General features: G+C 37.3%; 2 protein-coding genes and 1 pseudogene across 3 annotated transcripts in view; 1 reads left to right on the top strand and 2 right to left on the bottom strand.

Moving 5' to 3' along the window:
- Positions 1 to 1,978: 1,978 nt before the first annotated feature.
- On the bottom strand, positions 1,979 to 3,386 carry LOC126764141 (probable deoxyhypusine synthase; annotated as a pseudogene).
- Positions 3,387 to 3,485: 99 nt separating this feature from the next.
- Positions 3,486 to 5,342, top strand: LOC126764243 (uncharacterized). Its single transcript, XM_050482052.1, has 3 exons — positions 3,486 to 4,447; positions 4,517 to 4,667; positions 4,896 to 5,342. The coding sequence occupies exons 1-3, from the start codon at positions 4,287 to 4,289 to the stop codon at positions 4,926 to 4,928; spliced, it is 345 nt and encodes a 114-aa protein (XP_050338009.1). The 5' UTR covers positions 3,486 to 4,286; the 3' UTR covers positions 4,929 to 5,342.
- Positions 5,343 to 9,736: 4,394 nt separating this feature from the next.
- LOC126764069 (uncharacterized) overlaps positions 9,737 to 18,418 on the bottom strand; it is a 378,237-nt gene continuing 369,555 nt past the window's right edge. Inside the window, exon 3 of one of the 2 annotated variants that reach the window (XM_050481839.1) lies at positions 9,737 to 9,844. The gene's annotated coding sequence lies outside the window, so the exon portion shown is untranslated. The remainder of the gene's footprint in view (positions 9,845 to 18,418) is intronic. The other variant, XM_050481837.1, reaches the window with a different exon arrangement.

Here is an 18,418-nt window from a genome sequence, read left to right as displayed (position 1 = left end):
TGGCTTACAAAATATTTGTTACGAAAGGGTTTGATTATAAATATAATTCATTAAGTAAATATTATATTAACTTATAAGAGCGTAGTTATACAAAATATGACTACGAGTTACTTTTAAATTATCAATACCATAAATAGTATTAATTACTTAAGGTAATTCATTTTGTTAAACCTTAAAAATTATTCATAGATAATATGATAGTTTTTAAAAGATAAGTTTTTTTGTATGAAAATAAACTAATAAATAGTTTATTAAAAATTTCGGCGACGTTTTAAATGATGCCTCTAAAGGTTGGTTCACTTCATGCATTCATTTAATGCTTTTCATGCGATTTCATTTTTTTTTGCACCATTTTAGTTTTTATTTAAAAAAACCTAACCAAGATTTGTTTGTTTTATACTAACCAATTTGATTGCATATTCTTTCGTTAAATTTATGAAAATTTTCATAGGCGAAGAAAATGGATGCAACTTTTGGGGGTAACAGACACCCCAAAAAAGGAGCTATTTGCCTGCCAGCGCCATTTCTCGTTCCGGATGAGGAACAAATTAAGGTTATGTAAAGGGGCAATCCCCGATAGTATTGAAATTGACTTCCGCACATTTAAAGCCCAGTACTTTTCAAAAAATTAATGTACGCTTAGCTGCCCAAGTCTTTAGCAATACAGTTGCTAGCGCAATATTAGCCATGTATACAACGGGTCACTTAAATACATCTCAGTCCCAAACCTATTTAAATACCGCGGAGTTTGTATTGTTTTTCGACCAACCCTTCAATATTTTTAATAGTAAATGCCTCGGAGCATTAAAAAAAATATGGTGAACCCTTTTCGGGCAGCTTAGATAAAATGAATTTTTTAGTAGAAGCCGAAGAAGCACTTAACTCTATCACTGTTTGTGATATGTTTTGTCGAGATATCACAAATACATTTTCGTTTATTAGAGGTTGGCTTCTGAACATTCGCAGTTTAAGACGATTGTGGCGCACATTGTCCCGGGAGGTATTTGAATATATCAAGACAAGAAGACTTTGCCAAGACGAACTAGAACACTACTTCGGACATATTAAGAAAGCGGGAGGATTGAACACAAGAACAACTCCTTCTATGTTTTCTGACCTTTTCCGCCAATCTTGGGGCCTTAGACATGTCAAATTTGTGACACGTGGCAATTGTGAATCTCTGCAGGGTAGAGATTTAGAGCTATTATCTTTCAATACCCTTGAAAGGGTATGTAATGACCCTTTGATTCAGGATAGTTCTTGGCAAACATTTCAAGGTTTGCCCAGACCGTTCTTAGATAGCCCCTATAATGTTAGGAATTGTATCGAAATCGATGTAATTGAAAGCGATTTCCTACAGCGAAATTCATTTGCATATTTTTGCGGTTATATGTATTATGAATATTTTAAATTGCATAATTGTTCCCAACCTTTGCCACTTTTTGAAAAAGATCAGATTCCTGAAGACGCATTCACTTTTACAAAAGAAAAAGTGTACGATTCGTCAAATCTGATGAAAGCTCCTAAACCTTTCATAGATTTTTGGAAAAAACTTGATGCAATATTGAATGACAATTTTGATTCTTGTTGTCATCTTGTAGGATTTTCAAAAAAATTACATAATATGATGGGAGATGTAGAGCCTTTTTATTGCTGCGAAAATTCACAACCCGACGTTTTATAATACCTTTTTATAAGAATTAGAACTTATTTTTCTTTAAGAATTTTTAATAGACAGGCAGCCAGCCCTCACTTTCCGCACATCAAATTTTTGTGCATTTCACATAGGTAACTTCCTCCCCCTTCTAAAAGTTAGTTTCTATATTTTAATATATTTAATAGAGCTATAGAATGGATGCATCTATTGTGGGAGCTTAAAAATGTTACGAAATTATTTTGTGCAATATTTTTATTTAAATTTTTATGTAAGTTATTAATTATTTTTATTTTAAGTTGTAAAGGTGAAAATAGGAAAAAATATTTATAATGTTAATAAAATTTGTTTAATTTCGTTGGAATAAAAAGTAAGAAGAAATACATATGCCAATAAATTAAATCTGAAACGAGTTAACAGTCCTTGATCGAATATAAATATACTATAGATCTTCTGGTGACGAAGATCGTAAGTCGTTATTGGCTAAGCTTTATTAAAACGTTCGTTTACTATTACAAATTAAAGTCCACAAATTTGCATTTTTTACAATTATTTATTATCATGGTTCGTTTCCTTTTTTTGCATTGAAATGTCTTTTAACAAAAGTCTCACCAACAATCAATGGCACTACTAAACTAGCTTCTGCATACACCTTAACTGGTGAAGCTTCTTTCTTTATTTTACCCTAAGAAATAGCCTCATCTGGTCGAGCACCTGTGTTAATAAAAACGGAATAATCGGCTCCATTTCTCATCACATTCGCATGGCATATATGATGCTTTATAATACAGCCACCAATTATAATCATTCCCAATTTGGTGGCTTTCACAGCCATAGTGAAAATACATCATGTCACCTAGGCTACCATCTGTAAGCGCAGGGCAAAACACAGGTATTTTATGTTTCGCAGCGCAGTAGTATATTGAGATGGTGTCGTTTATCATTTGCCCAAGTCGTTGTATAATACAAGAAGCAGACCAAATCACGCCTTTCGTTTTTTGCTCTTCAACCATTTCATCAAGTAGCGGCATGTCGTTTCTACACAATCCACCATTTGGTGTTCAACGAGGAATCGTAATGTCTCCCGTAATCCCGACGACACTAGATTAGATGTGAATCCAAGGGATATTGTACAGCTGAATTCATCCGTTTCATGCAAATCGGCTTCTACAGGTTTCAACGGCTGCTGCCTACAATCAAGCTAAGAATATTTTAAAATACATAAACCTTTCCATAAAAAAATGGTTACATTACCATTAGATTGATTTCTCTTATTGCCAACCCAAGATTAGTAGCTTGAAACCCCGTATTAACACACGACTCAATTAATTCTGAGTAATCAATTCCTTGATTCCCATCATAGCCCCCCACGATGGGTGTGTTTTCCGATATATTTTCACTTCGTTTAAGAACCGCTTCTTTGGCGATATCTGGTTCAACGGACATTTTCTATTGTATAAAACTTATGTTCACTCCAATTATTAAACTTTAAATAAAATATTTATAACTTTATACAAACTAAACTTTGTTTTGATTTAATTTGAATGTTCGAATATGAAAAGCTGCTGCACTTTTAATGTTTTCTGTCGGTCAAATGTAAACAAATACATTCAGAAGAAAACTCACCACCGAGAAATCTAAAAACAGGGCTGAATTTTGTTATTAGGAACTGACTACAAAAAGAATATCTGAATATCAGTAAATGATATTTTTATGGGCGAAATATTGCATACTATGGCATTTAAATCACCTATTAGTAAATATATAACATTAATAAATAATTTCCTTTTATATTAAGCAACAATATTTATAGCTTTTATTATTTAATAAAATAAATTTGCTAAGTATTTTCTGCCTCAATATATACAGCACTGCGTTGCTACCTCTGAAAATCCAAGATGACCGCTATTCACCCCTCAGAAAGCTACCACGAATAGGTTATCTACTGTATATACTGTGGTCATAATGCCAATCACCGCATACGATTGACGTGTCACGTAGTTTTCTTTCGTATGTTTGCCGATACGTGCACTTATTTAACGATTCGTCCCCTGATCAGGGTCCGCTGTCAGCTGCAAAGCGAGAGAGTAAGAAAAGAGTTTCACGTCATTTTATCTTTGAGGTGGTAGCGGCATAACAATGGCCGGCATGTACCCTAAAAAATAACACAGCTGTCCAAGAATGATAGAAACAAGATTGCGCAATGCGCATGTTTGCTTTCAGTCAGCGGTTCTTGCTGACGTCACGGTTGACTCATTATTCGCCCGCGCTTTTGAAAGTGAATTCGAATTGTGTTTTCAAGTGTTGTATTAATTGTTAAATTTTATATTTTTCAAAATGCGTTGCGCAGTGTTGGGTGCAATAATAATAATGGTAAAAATTGTGCTACGAAATGGAGATTTTTCCATTTCCCTAAAGATAAAACAGTGGTAAAACAATGGATAATTTTTGTCGTCGTACGGACAACTTGCAGTTTGAAATGGGTAATTATAGCATTTTGATTACAATAATTTTACTTTTATAATCAAACAATCTTTCAGGTTTAAGTTCGCGGAATCCAACTAAGTTACTGCCTAGCGCTTTTCCCACGTTAACCATTGCTCCTGCAGAGGCTAATGAACGGCAGAAAAGGATGGAGTCACGTTCCAAAAAAGAGATGTTAACAACAATGTTGAAGAATACCGCCCCTGTTGAAGTAATTCAAGAAGACGAGGTTGGAGAGGCACCTCAAACTACAGGAGAGGAGGTTATCGATGAGAAAGACGAGAAAATACTGTATTTGGAAACAGAAATGTTAGTCCTAATTGTATTGATGAAGTATCTTTTTCTTACATAAGTATGTGTATTTCTTATTCTTTTTAGACAAAGGCTGGATAGTGTTGTTAGAACTTTGAATAAGTGCAAAAACGAGCAGTCAGCAGAAATTAAACGCCTTAGGATTTCCTTTAAAACCTCGGAATTCCATAGAAATAATTTGGAGCAAAAACTTAGCTGCATTTTCATCAACGGCCAGGTAAGTGCCAAAATTCTAAAAAGTATTATAAATTATATTATAAACCTAAAACTACAGAAAACATTCTTATACATAAAAAAATGTATTGATGTTAACAAATGCAAATATGTACTAACATACAAACTAAGTTTTTGCACTGTTTCTTATCCTAATTATAATAATAATCTTAACTAACAATTTATTCCATTTATTTATACGCATGTTTGTATGTTTATTATATTTTTACAGGTAATATTTTTCAACGTGTGTCAGTTGATCTAAATTCCACTGACCCAATTGTAAAAAATGATGACTTGGAGATTCTCAACAACGACGGACTTGATAATTTGGCAGGGTACATATGCCACAAACTCGGTAAAAACAACCTCGAAATTTGTGCCAATTCAGATAATTGTTCGTTTTATACTTGGGTGGATCACCTTTCTGAAGGAGGACTCTCAAAACCTACAGATATGTTAATGGAGCATGTGAGAGCCTTGCAAGCAGTATTTGATGATTTAAATGGTACTGAATGGCATATATGTACAATTACGCCCAGAAGCACTTAGATTTAAGTAATTTTGTAAATTGCAGCTCGAAAGTAAAAGTATTGTTTTTCAGAGCTAGAATGTATTTCAGGATTCGTTCCTTAAATAAAAACTTAATTGCTATACATATGGCAAAAACAGAAAATTAAATAAGACTTGGTCACAAAATATTCAATCTTTTTATTTGCATAAATGTATATGGTTGAAACAAACACAGCAAAGAGACAAAATTAAATAATACAATGAAAATACAATTAAATGAATATGTAGGTAAATGTTCACTATAAAATATTCACTTATATTGGTATCTTTTATAAATATTCACTTATGTTGATGTTAACTTTTAATTATATTCATGTTTTTGTATGCCTGCAATACAAAATTGCGTCTTATTGCAAAGAAAAACAAACAACTGAAAATCAGCTGATTGTACGTTAGTCAAAAACAAAATTTGAACTCGTCATTGCGCAATCTTGTTTCTATCATTCTTGACAGCTGTCCATTTTGTATGCACACAATTTCGTTGTTGCCATACTAATACTTTCACCTTAATGAAATCTTAAAATTTTGTTCAAAGTGAATTTTTTTATGCAAAAAATAAGTAAATATGTATATTTATTTGTTTTAAATTACCAGTTGTTATTAAAAATTATACAATTGAGCTATTTTATGCTTCTCTTTGTAAAATAAAGTCAGGTTTGTTATGGCTTTGGATAATTTTACATTTTACATATTAGTGGAATCCTCTCCTCTATCCTGTCCTCTTTACTATCATCGGAAAAATTAGAAATATTTTTAATTTACCGAGAGCGATAACAGAGAGCCTGCTGTCATATGGTAATGCAGCTGTTTAAATAACTGTTTCCTTAAGAACGTGTGTATTTTGATATTTAACAGATATCGCTTGAAATCTGTCGCTATCTAAGTGTTCAGCACATAAGACAGAATCTTCCGGGAGATTCTCCTCTTGCCAAAAAATTGCCAATTTTTAACAATGTTGCCGACGAAAATGCAACTAACTCTCTAATACATACTTTGAGAATTAATTCCCTCTACTCTTTTCTTACTCCCCTATCACAGTTGCTTTAGGTGTTTTCATCTGGGGCATATGGCGCACAAGTGTTGCAACCCGTGGACAGGTCGTCCCTGTGTACACGTTGTGGAGCCGGTGGACATGTAGCGAAGACATGCACTAACGATCCTAGCTGCATGCTGTGCAAAGGAGCACACTCAGCCTTGAGTACTACTTGCCCCAAGTATTTGGAGATGGCGAAATCTTTAGGAAAATGAAGATATTGCAATTAAATCTAAATCAGTGCGCAGCAGCACAAGATCTGCTAAAACTGACAGTATTTGAAAAAAAAAACAAAAAAATATTGTGCGCTGATCACCCTGGATGTGAAGAATGCCTTTAACTTAGCAAAGTGGACAAACATAATCAAGGCTCTATATGACATACGTGCTCCTCAATATCTTATGGAAATTGTCATAAATTATTGAGTAATAGTAGACTCAAGGCTTACATTCAAGGATCACCTAGAATACATTGCAGGTAAAGCGAATAAAATCCGGAATGCCTTATCAAAAAATATGGCTTCGTTCGTTTTTTACTTGCAAAAGTAATGAGATCGGTTGTGTTCTATGCAGCTCCAATATGGATCCAGGCGTTAGGTATCAAAGCATATGCCAGACAAATAAACACAGTGCACAGGCTGTCGGCACTAAGATTTATCAGTGCTTTCCGAACAATTCCAAGTGATGCTGCTGAAGTAATAACCAGTATGATTCCCACTGACATCCAGGGTGACAAATACGAGCTAGTATACAAATTAGCAAAGCCATCTAAACGAGGATATGGCAGGAGCGGTGGCAAACCTCTCTCAACGAGAGGTTCTACTGACTGATACCGGATATTAATTCCTGGATCGACAGACAGTATGGGGACCTGGATTTCCACCTAACCCAAAATACTAAGTGGACATGGGTGCTTTCGAAGCTACCTGTACCGATTCCAGCACGACATTAGTTCGAATTGTCCGTTGTGTTCAGAATGCTTTGAAGACTCTGAGCATGGAGTGTTTTTATTGCCCGTGCTTTATAAATGCTAGGGAAAAGTAAAACTCGGTGATAGTTTTATGGTGGAAAATTTGACGACACTTATGTGCCAGTCCACTGAAAACTGGAGAGCTGTCAGTGAAATGGCAGCCTCAATCCTGATAAAACTGAGACATACAGAGCAGAGTAGGCGTCCGTCAATCCGTGCCATAGAAGAGACTTTAGACATTTAAGTCACTCCAACGAAATAATACTTAATCAGGTGGTTACGTGGGAGAGTCTGGAGTTGGGAGAATGTTAGATTTAGAGGATTATAGCTAAGCACTTCGGCTTTTGATGCTTCTCCCTACTTTACAACAAAAAAATCTAGAGTACACAATTGCAACATAAGGGTTGTTTGATTGTGGCTAATCACCAGTAGTTGCATACAAAACAAATCCATACACTAACATTGGGAGGATGAAGTCATGTGTAAAAGTGAGGAAAAATCTCTGATCACCATTCACTTGGGAGTGGTCGGAAACGATTCTTTCACATATGGCTCAAGCAGCTCACGACTTCCTGCTCTAGACCAAATATCCTCTCGAACATCCGTTTGAAGGCGAGCTAAAGTGAGAAACATCCCATGCACAGTGTTGTGTGCTAGGTTTGGGGCCCGCCACGTAAAAAACGCACCGAATGAAAAGCAACAAAAAGCCTTGGAAGAGTAACCCCTCCCTTTTGATGACGACTATGGCCAACCAAATAAAGATTACGATTTGAGGGCATGCATCTGGAATGTCCGGTGCCTTAATTGGAAAGGTGCCGCTGCCAAGCTGGTTGATGTTCTCGTTAGAGTGAAGCCTGACATCACCGCCGTCCAAGAAATGTGATGAACGGGACAAGGACTGAAGTGAGTAAGTCCTTGTGGCATTTACTACAAATTCGATATGGGATTCGTGGTGGGAGAGAGACACCGTCACTGAGTACTGAAATTCACGAGGTGAATGAACGTCTAGCCACAATCCGCATCAAAGCGACGTTCCTCAACATATCGTTGATCGTTGATCTGAGACCATTCGTTAACAAATCGGTATAAGGAAACTGAGTGGCGGCATTTGCTACCGAAAGCACTGTTTTTCGAAAAATGCAAAAGAACAGCTTATACGACGAGGAGTGCCGTGTCGCAGCGGAGAGAAAACATACACTCTACCTCACAATGTTACAATCGACCACAACACGTGCGGCATTTGCAGACAAAAAAAGAGAGAGGCCGAAATGCATGAGTATGAAAAGCAAACTGACAACGGTAAGGTGCGAAAATTCTACGAAAAGATGTGGCTATTAACAGAAAATTTTAAGACCGGAGCATACTCTTGTAGAATCCCCAAAGGTGATCTAGAAACTGATGCCCAGAGCATACTCAAATTATGGAGGGAACACTTCTCCAGCCTGCCGAATGGCAGTGAAAGTATAACGGCAGGTGAAGGCGAACCCGATTCCCCAATCGATGACGATGGAGCTGACGTTCCATTGTCCGACCATGAAGAAGTTCGAATAGCAATTACCTGTATGCAGAAGAACAAAGCGGCGGGGGCAGATGGATAGCCAGCCGAGCGGCGAAAAACTGATAAGATGCAGGGTGACTTACGCCTTAACAAAGTTCAAATCATTAAACTTTATTACTAAAATTCATATTCTTAGGATCAACATAATCGGCCTACTGAGCACACTATTCGAAACACCATCACCCATCTTGAGGCACAACATCCATTATTAGATAATATTCGACCGAATAGACCACGTCCAGCACACAGTGCAGAAAATATAGCAGCCGTAGCTGAGAGTGTACACGAAGACCATGGAGAGCCGATTCGCGCCATTCGCAGAAAATCGGACTGACGAGATCTTAAATTGCAAGCGGGGATATTGCTTGTGCAAAAACTAAAGCCGCTTGACATTCCCCAGCGACATCGCGCTTCTTCATGGGTATAGTTTCAAGAAAGTTCGACGTTTTCTAGCCACATTTTCTTCAGCGATGGGGTTCATTTCTGGCATGGGTATGTAAGCAAACAAAATTGTCGTAATTGAGACGAAGAGCAGGTCGGTGAAATCATCGGTCCATATTTCTTCAAAAATGATGCCGAAGAGAACGTAACCGTCAATGGCGACCGTTATCGCGCCATGATAACCGACTATTTGATGCCTAAAATTGTAGCTCGTGATCTCGGCGAAATTTGGTTTCAACAAAACAATTAATCAATTGAAATCAATGGATTTATAGAGAGAACACTTCGGTGAGCAGATAATTTCAAGTTTTTGGTTCATTTCCACCAATATCGTAAGATATCATACTGTTAGACCTTTTACATATTTCCTTCTTCTTAATTGGCGTAGACACCGCTTACGCGATTATAGCCGAGTTAACAACAGCGCGCCAGTCGTTTCTACTTTTCGCTACGTGGCGCCAATTGGATATTCCAAGCGAAGTCAGGTCCTTCTCCACTTGGTAATTCCAACGGAGTGGAGGTCTTCCTCTTCCTCTGCTTCTCCCGGCGGGTACTGCGTCGAATACTTTCAGAGCTGGAGTGTTTTCATCCATTCGGACAACATGACCTAGCCAACGTAGCCGCTGTCTTTTAATTCCCTGAACTATGTCAATGTCGTCGTATATCTCGTACAGCTTATTGTTCCGTCGAATGCGGTATTCGCCGTGGCCAACGCGCAAAGGACCATAAATCTTCCGCAGAACTTTTCTCTCGAAAACTCGCAACGTCGACTCATCAATTGTTGCCATCATCCAGGCCTCTGCACCATATAGCAGGACGGGAATTATGAGTGACTTATAGAGTTTGGTTTTTGTTCGTCCAGAGAGGACTGTTGGCAAGAGTTATTCTGCGTTGGATTTCTAGGCTGACATTGTTGGGGGTGTTTACGCTGGTTCTAAGATAGACGAAATTATCTACGATTTCAAAGTTATGACTGTCAACAGTGAGGTGAGAGCCAAGTCTCGAGTGCGACGGCTGTTTGCTTCATGACAGGAGATATTTCGTCTTGCCCTCGTTCACTGCCAGACCCATTTGCATTGCTTCCTTGTCTAGTCTTGAGAAAGAAGATATCATCAATATCATCGGCATACGCCAGCAGCTGTACACTCTTATAGAAGATGGTACCTTCTCCACTTAGTTCTGCAGCTCGAACTATTTTCTCCAGAAGCATGTTGAAGAAGTCGCACGATAGGGAGTCGCATTGACTGAAACCTGGTTTGGTATCGAACGGCTCGGAGAGGTCCTTCCCTATCCTGAAGGAGCTTTTGGTGTTACTCAACGTCAGTTTACACAGCCGTATTAGTTTTGCGGGGATACCAAATTCAGACATCGCGGCATAAAGGCAGCTCCTTTTCGTGCTGTCGAAAGCAGCTTTGAAATCGACGAAGAGGTGGTGTGTGTCGATTCTTCTTTTACGGGTCTTTTCAAAGATTTGGCGCACGGTGAATATCTGGTCGGTTGTTGATTTTCCAGGTCTGAAGCCACACTGATAAGATCCAATTACTTTGTTGACGGTGGGCTTTAATCTTTCACACAATACGCTCGATAGAACCTTATATGCGATGTGGAGGAGGCTAATCTCACGGTAGTTGGGCATAGCACACTTAAATTCCAATCGTTGGGCATGCTTTCGTCCGACCATATTTTACAAAGAAGCTGATGCATGCTCCTTATCAGTTCTTCGTTTGAATAGCTCGGCCGGCAATCCGTCGGCCCCTGCCGCTTTGTTGTTCTTCAGGCGGGCAATTGCTATTCGAAATTCTTCATGGTCGGGCAATGGAACGTCTGCTCCATCGTCATCGATTGGGGAATCGGGTTCGCCTTCTCCTGGCATTGTGCGTTCAGTGCCATTCAGCAGGCTAGAGAAGTGTTCCCTCCATAATTTAAGTATGCTCTGGGCATCGGTCACTAGATCACCTTCGGGGTTTCTACAAGAGTATGCTCCGGTCTTGAAACCTTCTGTAAGCCGCCGCATTTGTTCGTGGAATTTTCGAGCATTACCCCTGTCGGCCAGCTTATCAAGCTCTTCGTTCTCACGCATTTCAGCCTCTTTCTTCTTCTGTCTGCAAATGCGTCTCGCTTCCCTTTTCAATTCTCGGTATCTATCCCATCCCGCACGTGTTGTGGTCGATCGAAACGTTGCGAGGTAGGCAGCCTGTTTTCTCTCTGCTGCGACACGGCACTCTTCGTCGTACCAGCTGTTCTTTTGCACTTTCCGAAAACCAATGGCTTCGGTTGCAGCTGTACGTAAGGAATTTGAAATGCCGTCCCACAGTTCCCTTATACCGAGTTGTTTACGAGTGCTCTCAGGAGTGCAAGCCGAGTAGAAAATCGTTCGGCTGTCTGTTGTGATTGCAGCTTCTCGACGTCGAACCTTCCTTGTGTTTGTTGATGTGCGTTTTTTGCTGCACAGAGGCGGGTGCGAATCTTGGCTGCAACAAGATAGTAGTCCGAGTCGATTTTAGGACCTCGGAGCGCACGCACATCTAAAACACTGGAGACGTGTCTTCCATCTATCACAAATGATCGATCTGGTTGGTAGTTTTTTCGATCCGGAGACAGCCAGGTAGCTTGATGAATCTTTTTATGCTGGAATCTAGTACTACAGATAACCATATTTCGGGCCCCGGCGAAGTCAATCAGCTTCAACTTATTTGGGGAAGTTTCGTCGTGGAGGCTGAATTTACCGACCGTAGTGCCAAAGATACCTTCTTTGCCCACCTTGGCGTTAAAGTCGCCAAGCACGATTTTGACATCGTGGCGGGGGCAGCTCTCATAAGCGCGCTCCAAGCGCTCATAGAAGGCATCTTTGGTCACCTCGTCCTTCTCTTCCGTCGTGGCGTGGGCGAAAATCAGTGATATGTTGAAGAACCTCGCTTTGATGCGGATTGTCTGCGGACGGAGTCTCTCTCCCACCACGAATTCCACACCATACTTGCGCTCCTTTATATGGCCACTGCAGTAAATGTCACAAGGACCTACTCGTCTCTGTCCTTGTCCCGTCCATCGCATTTATTGGACGGCGGTCAGCCTTTATTTTCGCGAGGACATCAACCAGCTGGGCAGCGGCACCTTCCCAATTAAGGGTCCGGACATTCCAGGTGCATGCCCTCAAATCGTAGTCCTTATTTCGTTTGCCATGGTCGTCATCAAAAGGGAGTCTCTCATCCGAGGCTTGTTGCTTCCTTTCATTGGGGGTGTTTTTTTTACGTGGCGGGTCCCAAATCCAGCGCACAACCCTATGTAGGGGATGTTTCGCCTTCTCACATTAGCTCGCCTTCGAACGGCTGTTCTTAAGCTACCCAGAGGATACTTGGTCAAAGACCGGAAGTAGTGAGCTGCTTGAGCCATGTGTAAAAGAATCGTTTCTGGCCACTCCCAAGTGAATGGCGATCAGAGGTCTTTCCTCTTTTTCGTGAACTTCTATACATGACTTCATGCTCTTTTTACATACATACATATATGAATGAACAAAGTCTAAAATCTATGCGTACAATCCGCCGTGTCATTTGCCAGTTAGTACTTGAAAGAGTTATGGAAAATAGAACTTTAAATTTTACATAAACTATCAATACTCCTTTCAATGAGTGTATTTTAATTAAAATTTTATCAATTAAACGTGTAAGTTAGCAGGAGAAACGCTTGCTTGTAGCAAGTGACACGAACAGTCTCAAACCGTGGAATTTGCCGAATCAGCGTTATTATTAAGTAAGGTATTCATGTGCGAGCAAGGAAAAATTAGTTGTAACTCGATTGTCATGAACGGTTGCCCTATACCAGAGTTGGGCACATTAGCCCTCAGTTGCATTTTGCACCGTTCGGGCACGCGTGCACATTTTGAGGGCTAGATGAGGGGATCATCGCGGGCAGACATGAAGAGGGAATTGAAGGCAAAGTATTTTACCACTCCTTGTTTACAAATGAGAGCGCGCGAGTTAAGTGTGTAGAGCCAAGATTAAATAAAAACACAAAGTTGTTATAATTAACTGCACTCTACTTTATTGGTTCTTCTGAACGGGACTGAAAATGTGAATATCACTACTATTTATAATAATAAAAATTGTTAAGCTGTTATACTGTAACATATTGTGTATTTGTTTGTGTATATATTTGCATATGCAGAATTTACTGGTCAATGCTCGAAAAGTAATATAAACAATAATAAAGTGAACGACCCTTATGCAAGCAAATTGCGTAATAGTGCCCATACACGAGCACACAAGTGCGTTCGATCGGTATGAATTCGTTTGCCCATACACGACACAAAAATCCATTTTGCGTTCGTTCTTCACAGAGTTAACATGTGCGACAGGCAAGCGGAACATTTCTCGGAATTTATTTCTAATGTAGCATTTTTATCTATTTCATTGTATTTCGTTAATAAGTTATTCCAACTTTTATTTTTCTTACACTATGTACATACATATATGTATGAGCGCTTAGGCAAAACGCGAAAACTTTAAAGCGTGATTTCTCGGTTTTTCATTTTTAGGATTATTCTTAATTGGCGGGCAGGATAGAAAAAAAACTAAACGTCGTATGGAATTAGGGCAAAGTTTATTATCATTGACATAAAATTATCTCATATTTAAACTAAAAAAAATATTAAGAAAAGTCAAGTTTTAACATATTTTTCAACAGCATAAAAAATTCTTTTGATCAAAAGCCACTGTTTATTCAATTTTTAATAAAATTTTAAATTTCACACTTTTTTGGAAATTTCTTAGTTTAACTAGAAGATAATTTAATAAAAAAATATGAATCTCTTTGAATTTTTTGTTTCCGATAGAAATTGGGACCTGCATCCTGCCCGCCGTCCGAAAAATGTACATGCAAGATGCATCGGGTAATTGCTTCCCAAAGGCAGAATATCAAAGATTTCGTATCCAAAAAATTTGTGAAATATGTTCAAATATATAACTATAAAGCCTAGAAATTTCGCTTGAATCCATTATTTCTTTCCCTCCCAAAAAAATCCTCAAAAAAATCGATTTTTTGAAGCCTCGAAAGCAGTCTCTGCCCTTAACACTTGCCATTGTCCGCGACCTTCACTGTTCGGTGACACGAGAGAAATGAGATTTTGTGCGCCCACAACGCCATACACGATACACATGCTCGCGCACCGATCGTAAAAAATCAAACATTTTCGCGAACATGGATCGGTACGCGAACAAGCCCATACACGATAATACGCAAGCGCACACATACCGATCGAACGCACTTGTGTGCTCGTGTATGGGCGCTTTTAGTGTCGTTCTGTACAAAAATTGTGTAAGTGGCGCTACAAAGTAATAAGCGACAATAATAAAGACTTCTGTTTATACTTAATCGGCATATTTCATTTCTGATTGTTTATATTTTCATGCTTTGGTTTTTTTCAATTGTGAAGGCTAAGCCTTAGCTGTGGTTTTGGTGTTTTTGGAGTTGGAGCTGCCGTCGTTATTACCGACGTAACTCGCGTATACATAGGTAGTTGCACTGTGGGTAACAATTGTAAAATTGCTTAACAATTTTAAGTTTCTTTATTACTACCATAAATTTATAAAATGTAAGACAAATAATAAAAAGTATAATAAATATTTCTGAAGATGTTCATTAGTTAAAGTTCCAGCTACTTCTAAAATGCATTCTTTAATGAAATGAATGGTTACCTAAAACCATATTAAGTCCAATCGCACAGCTATCAGGGATTTCACCTTTACTAAGAACACTCCTAAAAGTACAATATTCCAGATAATACCATATTTGGAACAACTTAATAACTTACAAACCTCTGCTTTAATGTTGTCATAATTTCATAAAAAAATCGGTACGTGATTCGCCTGTATACCGATCATATTCTTCGTGTTGCGCTTCATAATGCCTTTGAATATTGTATTTCTTCATCTGAACATGTCTTTTACATAGCAGACATTGTATGCTGCCAGAGCTTTCCTGACATAAATACTTTTCTTCCCATTCCATATTAAATGAATTCATTTTACTTTTTAAATTTTGGACACTGTTTTCACGCGCTGATAACATTTATGCACATTTAAAATATAATAACTTCAGTTTATGAACCACTGTTTCTTCAAACACATACAACAAATGAGCGCTAAGCACATACCTATTATCGTTTGTATTCTATTTCTGTGCTTAGCCACTTTCAATTAATAATGCCATACCGCGCAAATATATTTTTACCTGATGATTTTTTATTTGTTCGAAAATATGTGTTCCCTTTCTAAATTTATTATCATTTTAATACATTTTCAGAGGCAACTATGATCTTAAAATTTAATAAAACAATTATAGAAAAAAATCATCAATTCTTTGAATATTTTGGTGAAATAACCAAACTAAAAAATATTACAAACCATATATTTATATAAGCATTTTCATTAAATGAAACTGCAATATGTTTAAAGAAAATATATTATGGTGGTTAAAACTCAATAAAGATTTATCATTCCTTACCACTGGTGGGGGGAAATGAAACGTCTTATATCAAGTGAGAAATCTTTCATTCTGGTTTTTATTTAGTATTTTCCTTGCTTATAGAACCCATACACGGGCACACAAGTGCGTTCAATCGGTGTGAATTCGTTTGCCCATACACGACACACAAATCCATTTTGCGTTCGTCTTCACAGAGTTAACATGTGCGACAGGCAAGCGGAACATTTCTTCGAATTTATTTCTAATGTAGCACGTTTATATATTTCTTTGCATATCGATAATAAGTTATTCCAACGTTTATTTTTCTTACACTATATGTATGAGCGCTTAGGCAAAACGCGAAAACTTTGAAGCGTGATTTCTCGGTTTTTCATTTTTACGATTATTCTTAATTGGCGGGCAGGATAGAAAAAAACTAAACGTCGTATGGAATTAGGGCAAAGTTTATTATCATTGGCATAAAATTATCTTCTATTTAAACTAAAAAAATATAAAGAAAAGTCAAGATTTAACATATTTTTAAACAGCATAAACTAAAATTTTTTTGATCAATAGCCACTATTTATTCAATTTTTAATAAAATTTTAAATTTCACACTTTTTTTTTGGAATTTTCTTAGTTTAACTAGAAGATAAATTAATAAAAAATATGAATCTCTTTGAATTTTTTGTTTCCGATAGGAATTGCGACCTGCATCCTGCCCGCCGTCCGAAAACTGCACATACGAGATGCATCGGGCAATTGCTTCCGAAAGGCAGAATATCAAAGATTTCGTATCCAAAAAATTTGTGAAAGATGTTCAAGTATATAACTATAAAGCCGAGAAATTTCGCTTGAATCAATTATTTCTTTCCCTCACAAAAAAATCGTCAAAAAAATCGATTTTTTGAAGCTTCGAAAGCAGGTTCTGCCCTTAACACTTGCCATTGTCCGCGATCTTCACTGTTCGGCGACACGAGAGAAATGAGATTTTGTGCGCCGACAACGCCATACACGATACACATGCTCGCGCACCGATCGTAAAAAATCAAACATTTTCGCGAACATGGATCGGTACGCGAACAAGCCCATACACGATAAACCGCAAGCGCACACATACCGATCGAACGCACTTGTGTGCTCGTGTATGGGCGCTTTTATATACAAATTTTAAAACTATCTTAAATAACTAAATGTATGTATGTGTATGTGTGTATGTTTATATGTATTGCAGCATATTGTTTATTGCTGCTTGACATGGTGTTCTTTTCAAGTGTACAATTTAATACATATGTGTGTATCATGTATGTTATCTCTTCTGTAAATTTATGACTTGTGTCCCGATGCATTTTTATTACTACAGTAGAGGCCCGCTAATCCGGATTAATTAAAACCGGCCCCTATCCGGAATATAAGGGAATCCGGATTACCAAAGACATATCAGAACTATGTATTAAGAAAAAGTATTTATAAATTTCTGTTTGTTTATTGTAACAAATAATACATATGTTCCAAAAAAAAACAAAAAACTTAAAACAATAAAGCATAAAAGCGAATATAGTGAATAATAAACATGTGATCCGGATTAGAGAATACGGATAGAGAATGTCGGTCCGGATTACAAGGGACATAATAGAAATTTTGAATTTTTTAACCCTGTCCGGATTACAGTGAAATCCGGATTAGGCCGTGTTCGGATTAGCGGGCCTCTACTGTATTAGATGTGCATTGCATATAAATGCATTATGTATACATATATGTATGTATGTATGTATATTAATATATATGTAAATAGATATTTATATTTAGTAGAATTTCGGCTTTGCTGATAAGTAAGCATGTTCAATGATATTTGAACAATGGTCATAAGTATCTTTTCTTTTTTATATATGTATATATTTAAAACTGTCTTTCTTATGTACGTATTAAAGCCTACAACTTGAGAAAAGATTTCCCAATTGTAATTAAAATGAATTTTTACATTGACATCATCACTATTAACAGTTTTATCACAAATACATACATTGGTGTGAAAAATATTGCATTGTAAAGTTTTAAAATGTGCTGTTTTCTTATTAAATAAAATTGTTTAGATACAAGTACAATTTATATAATTTTTTCCTAACGGTGATTAGAATTTTCCACCATAGAAAGGTAAATAAAAACAAATATTAATGCAAAACTCTAAAAAATATTTTTACCTCTTTTTGTTCACACAACTGTACGATTCCGATATGAAGTAAATTTCCGCTCTTTAATTTGTGGACAATGTCAGTCAGAGATAAAGAGATCCCCAACTCTCCCGTCACTGGAAATGTGAGAACCGCTCACCTACCGAACTTTGACAGTTGACTGGATTGGGTAGGTTTTGACGTTTTGCAATTGGAATGACTGGAACGGCCAGATTGAAATTATTCCAAAAATATATGTGAACGGAGGAATTTGTTGCCGCCGTTCAAGATCGCCAATAAAAATTTAAAACAATGAAAATCAAAGAAAATGCGAAATTTAAATATATTTCATGAAACGTTTTGAAATTTGTTGCATAATAGAATTAATTTTCAGTTACAAATGATTAAAAACATTTATTAATTGAGAACTAACAGGCTTAATTCACCTTATTAAGTATTGAAAGATCAAAAGTCAGTTGTTTTAATATACCATAAAATCATAAAAAAGGATTTAAGTAGTTTCGTCATATATTAAAAGTTCAATATATAAT

This window comes from Bactrocera neohumeralis, unplaced genomic scaffold, assembly GCF_024586455.1.
Source record: "Bactrocera neohumeralis isolate Rockhampton unplaced genomic scaffold, APGP_CSIRO_Bneo_wtdbg2-racon-allhic-juicebox.fasta_v2 cluster09, whole genome shotgun sequence".
Lineage (NCBI taxonomy): Eukaryota > Metazoa > Arthropoda > Insecta > Diptera > Tephritidae > Bactrocera > Bactrocera neohumeralis.
This window is presented reverse-complemented; position numbering and strand designations above follow the sequence as displayed.

Coding starts and splice junctions, on each gene's coding strand:
- LOC126764243 (XM_050482052.1), top strand. CDS start 4,287: ATGGAGTCACGTTCCAAAAAAGAGATGTTAACAACAATGTTGAAGAAT. Junction 4,448..4,516: donor CTGTATTTGGAAACAGAAAT/GTTAGTCCTAAT, acceptor TATTCTTTTTAG/ACAAAGGCTGGATAGTGTTG. Junction 4,668..4,895: donor GCATTTTCATCAACGGCCAG/GTAAGTGCCAAA, acceptor ATATTTTTACAG/GTAATATTTTTCAACGTGTG.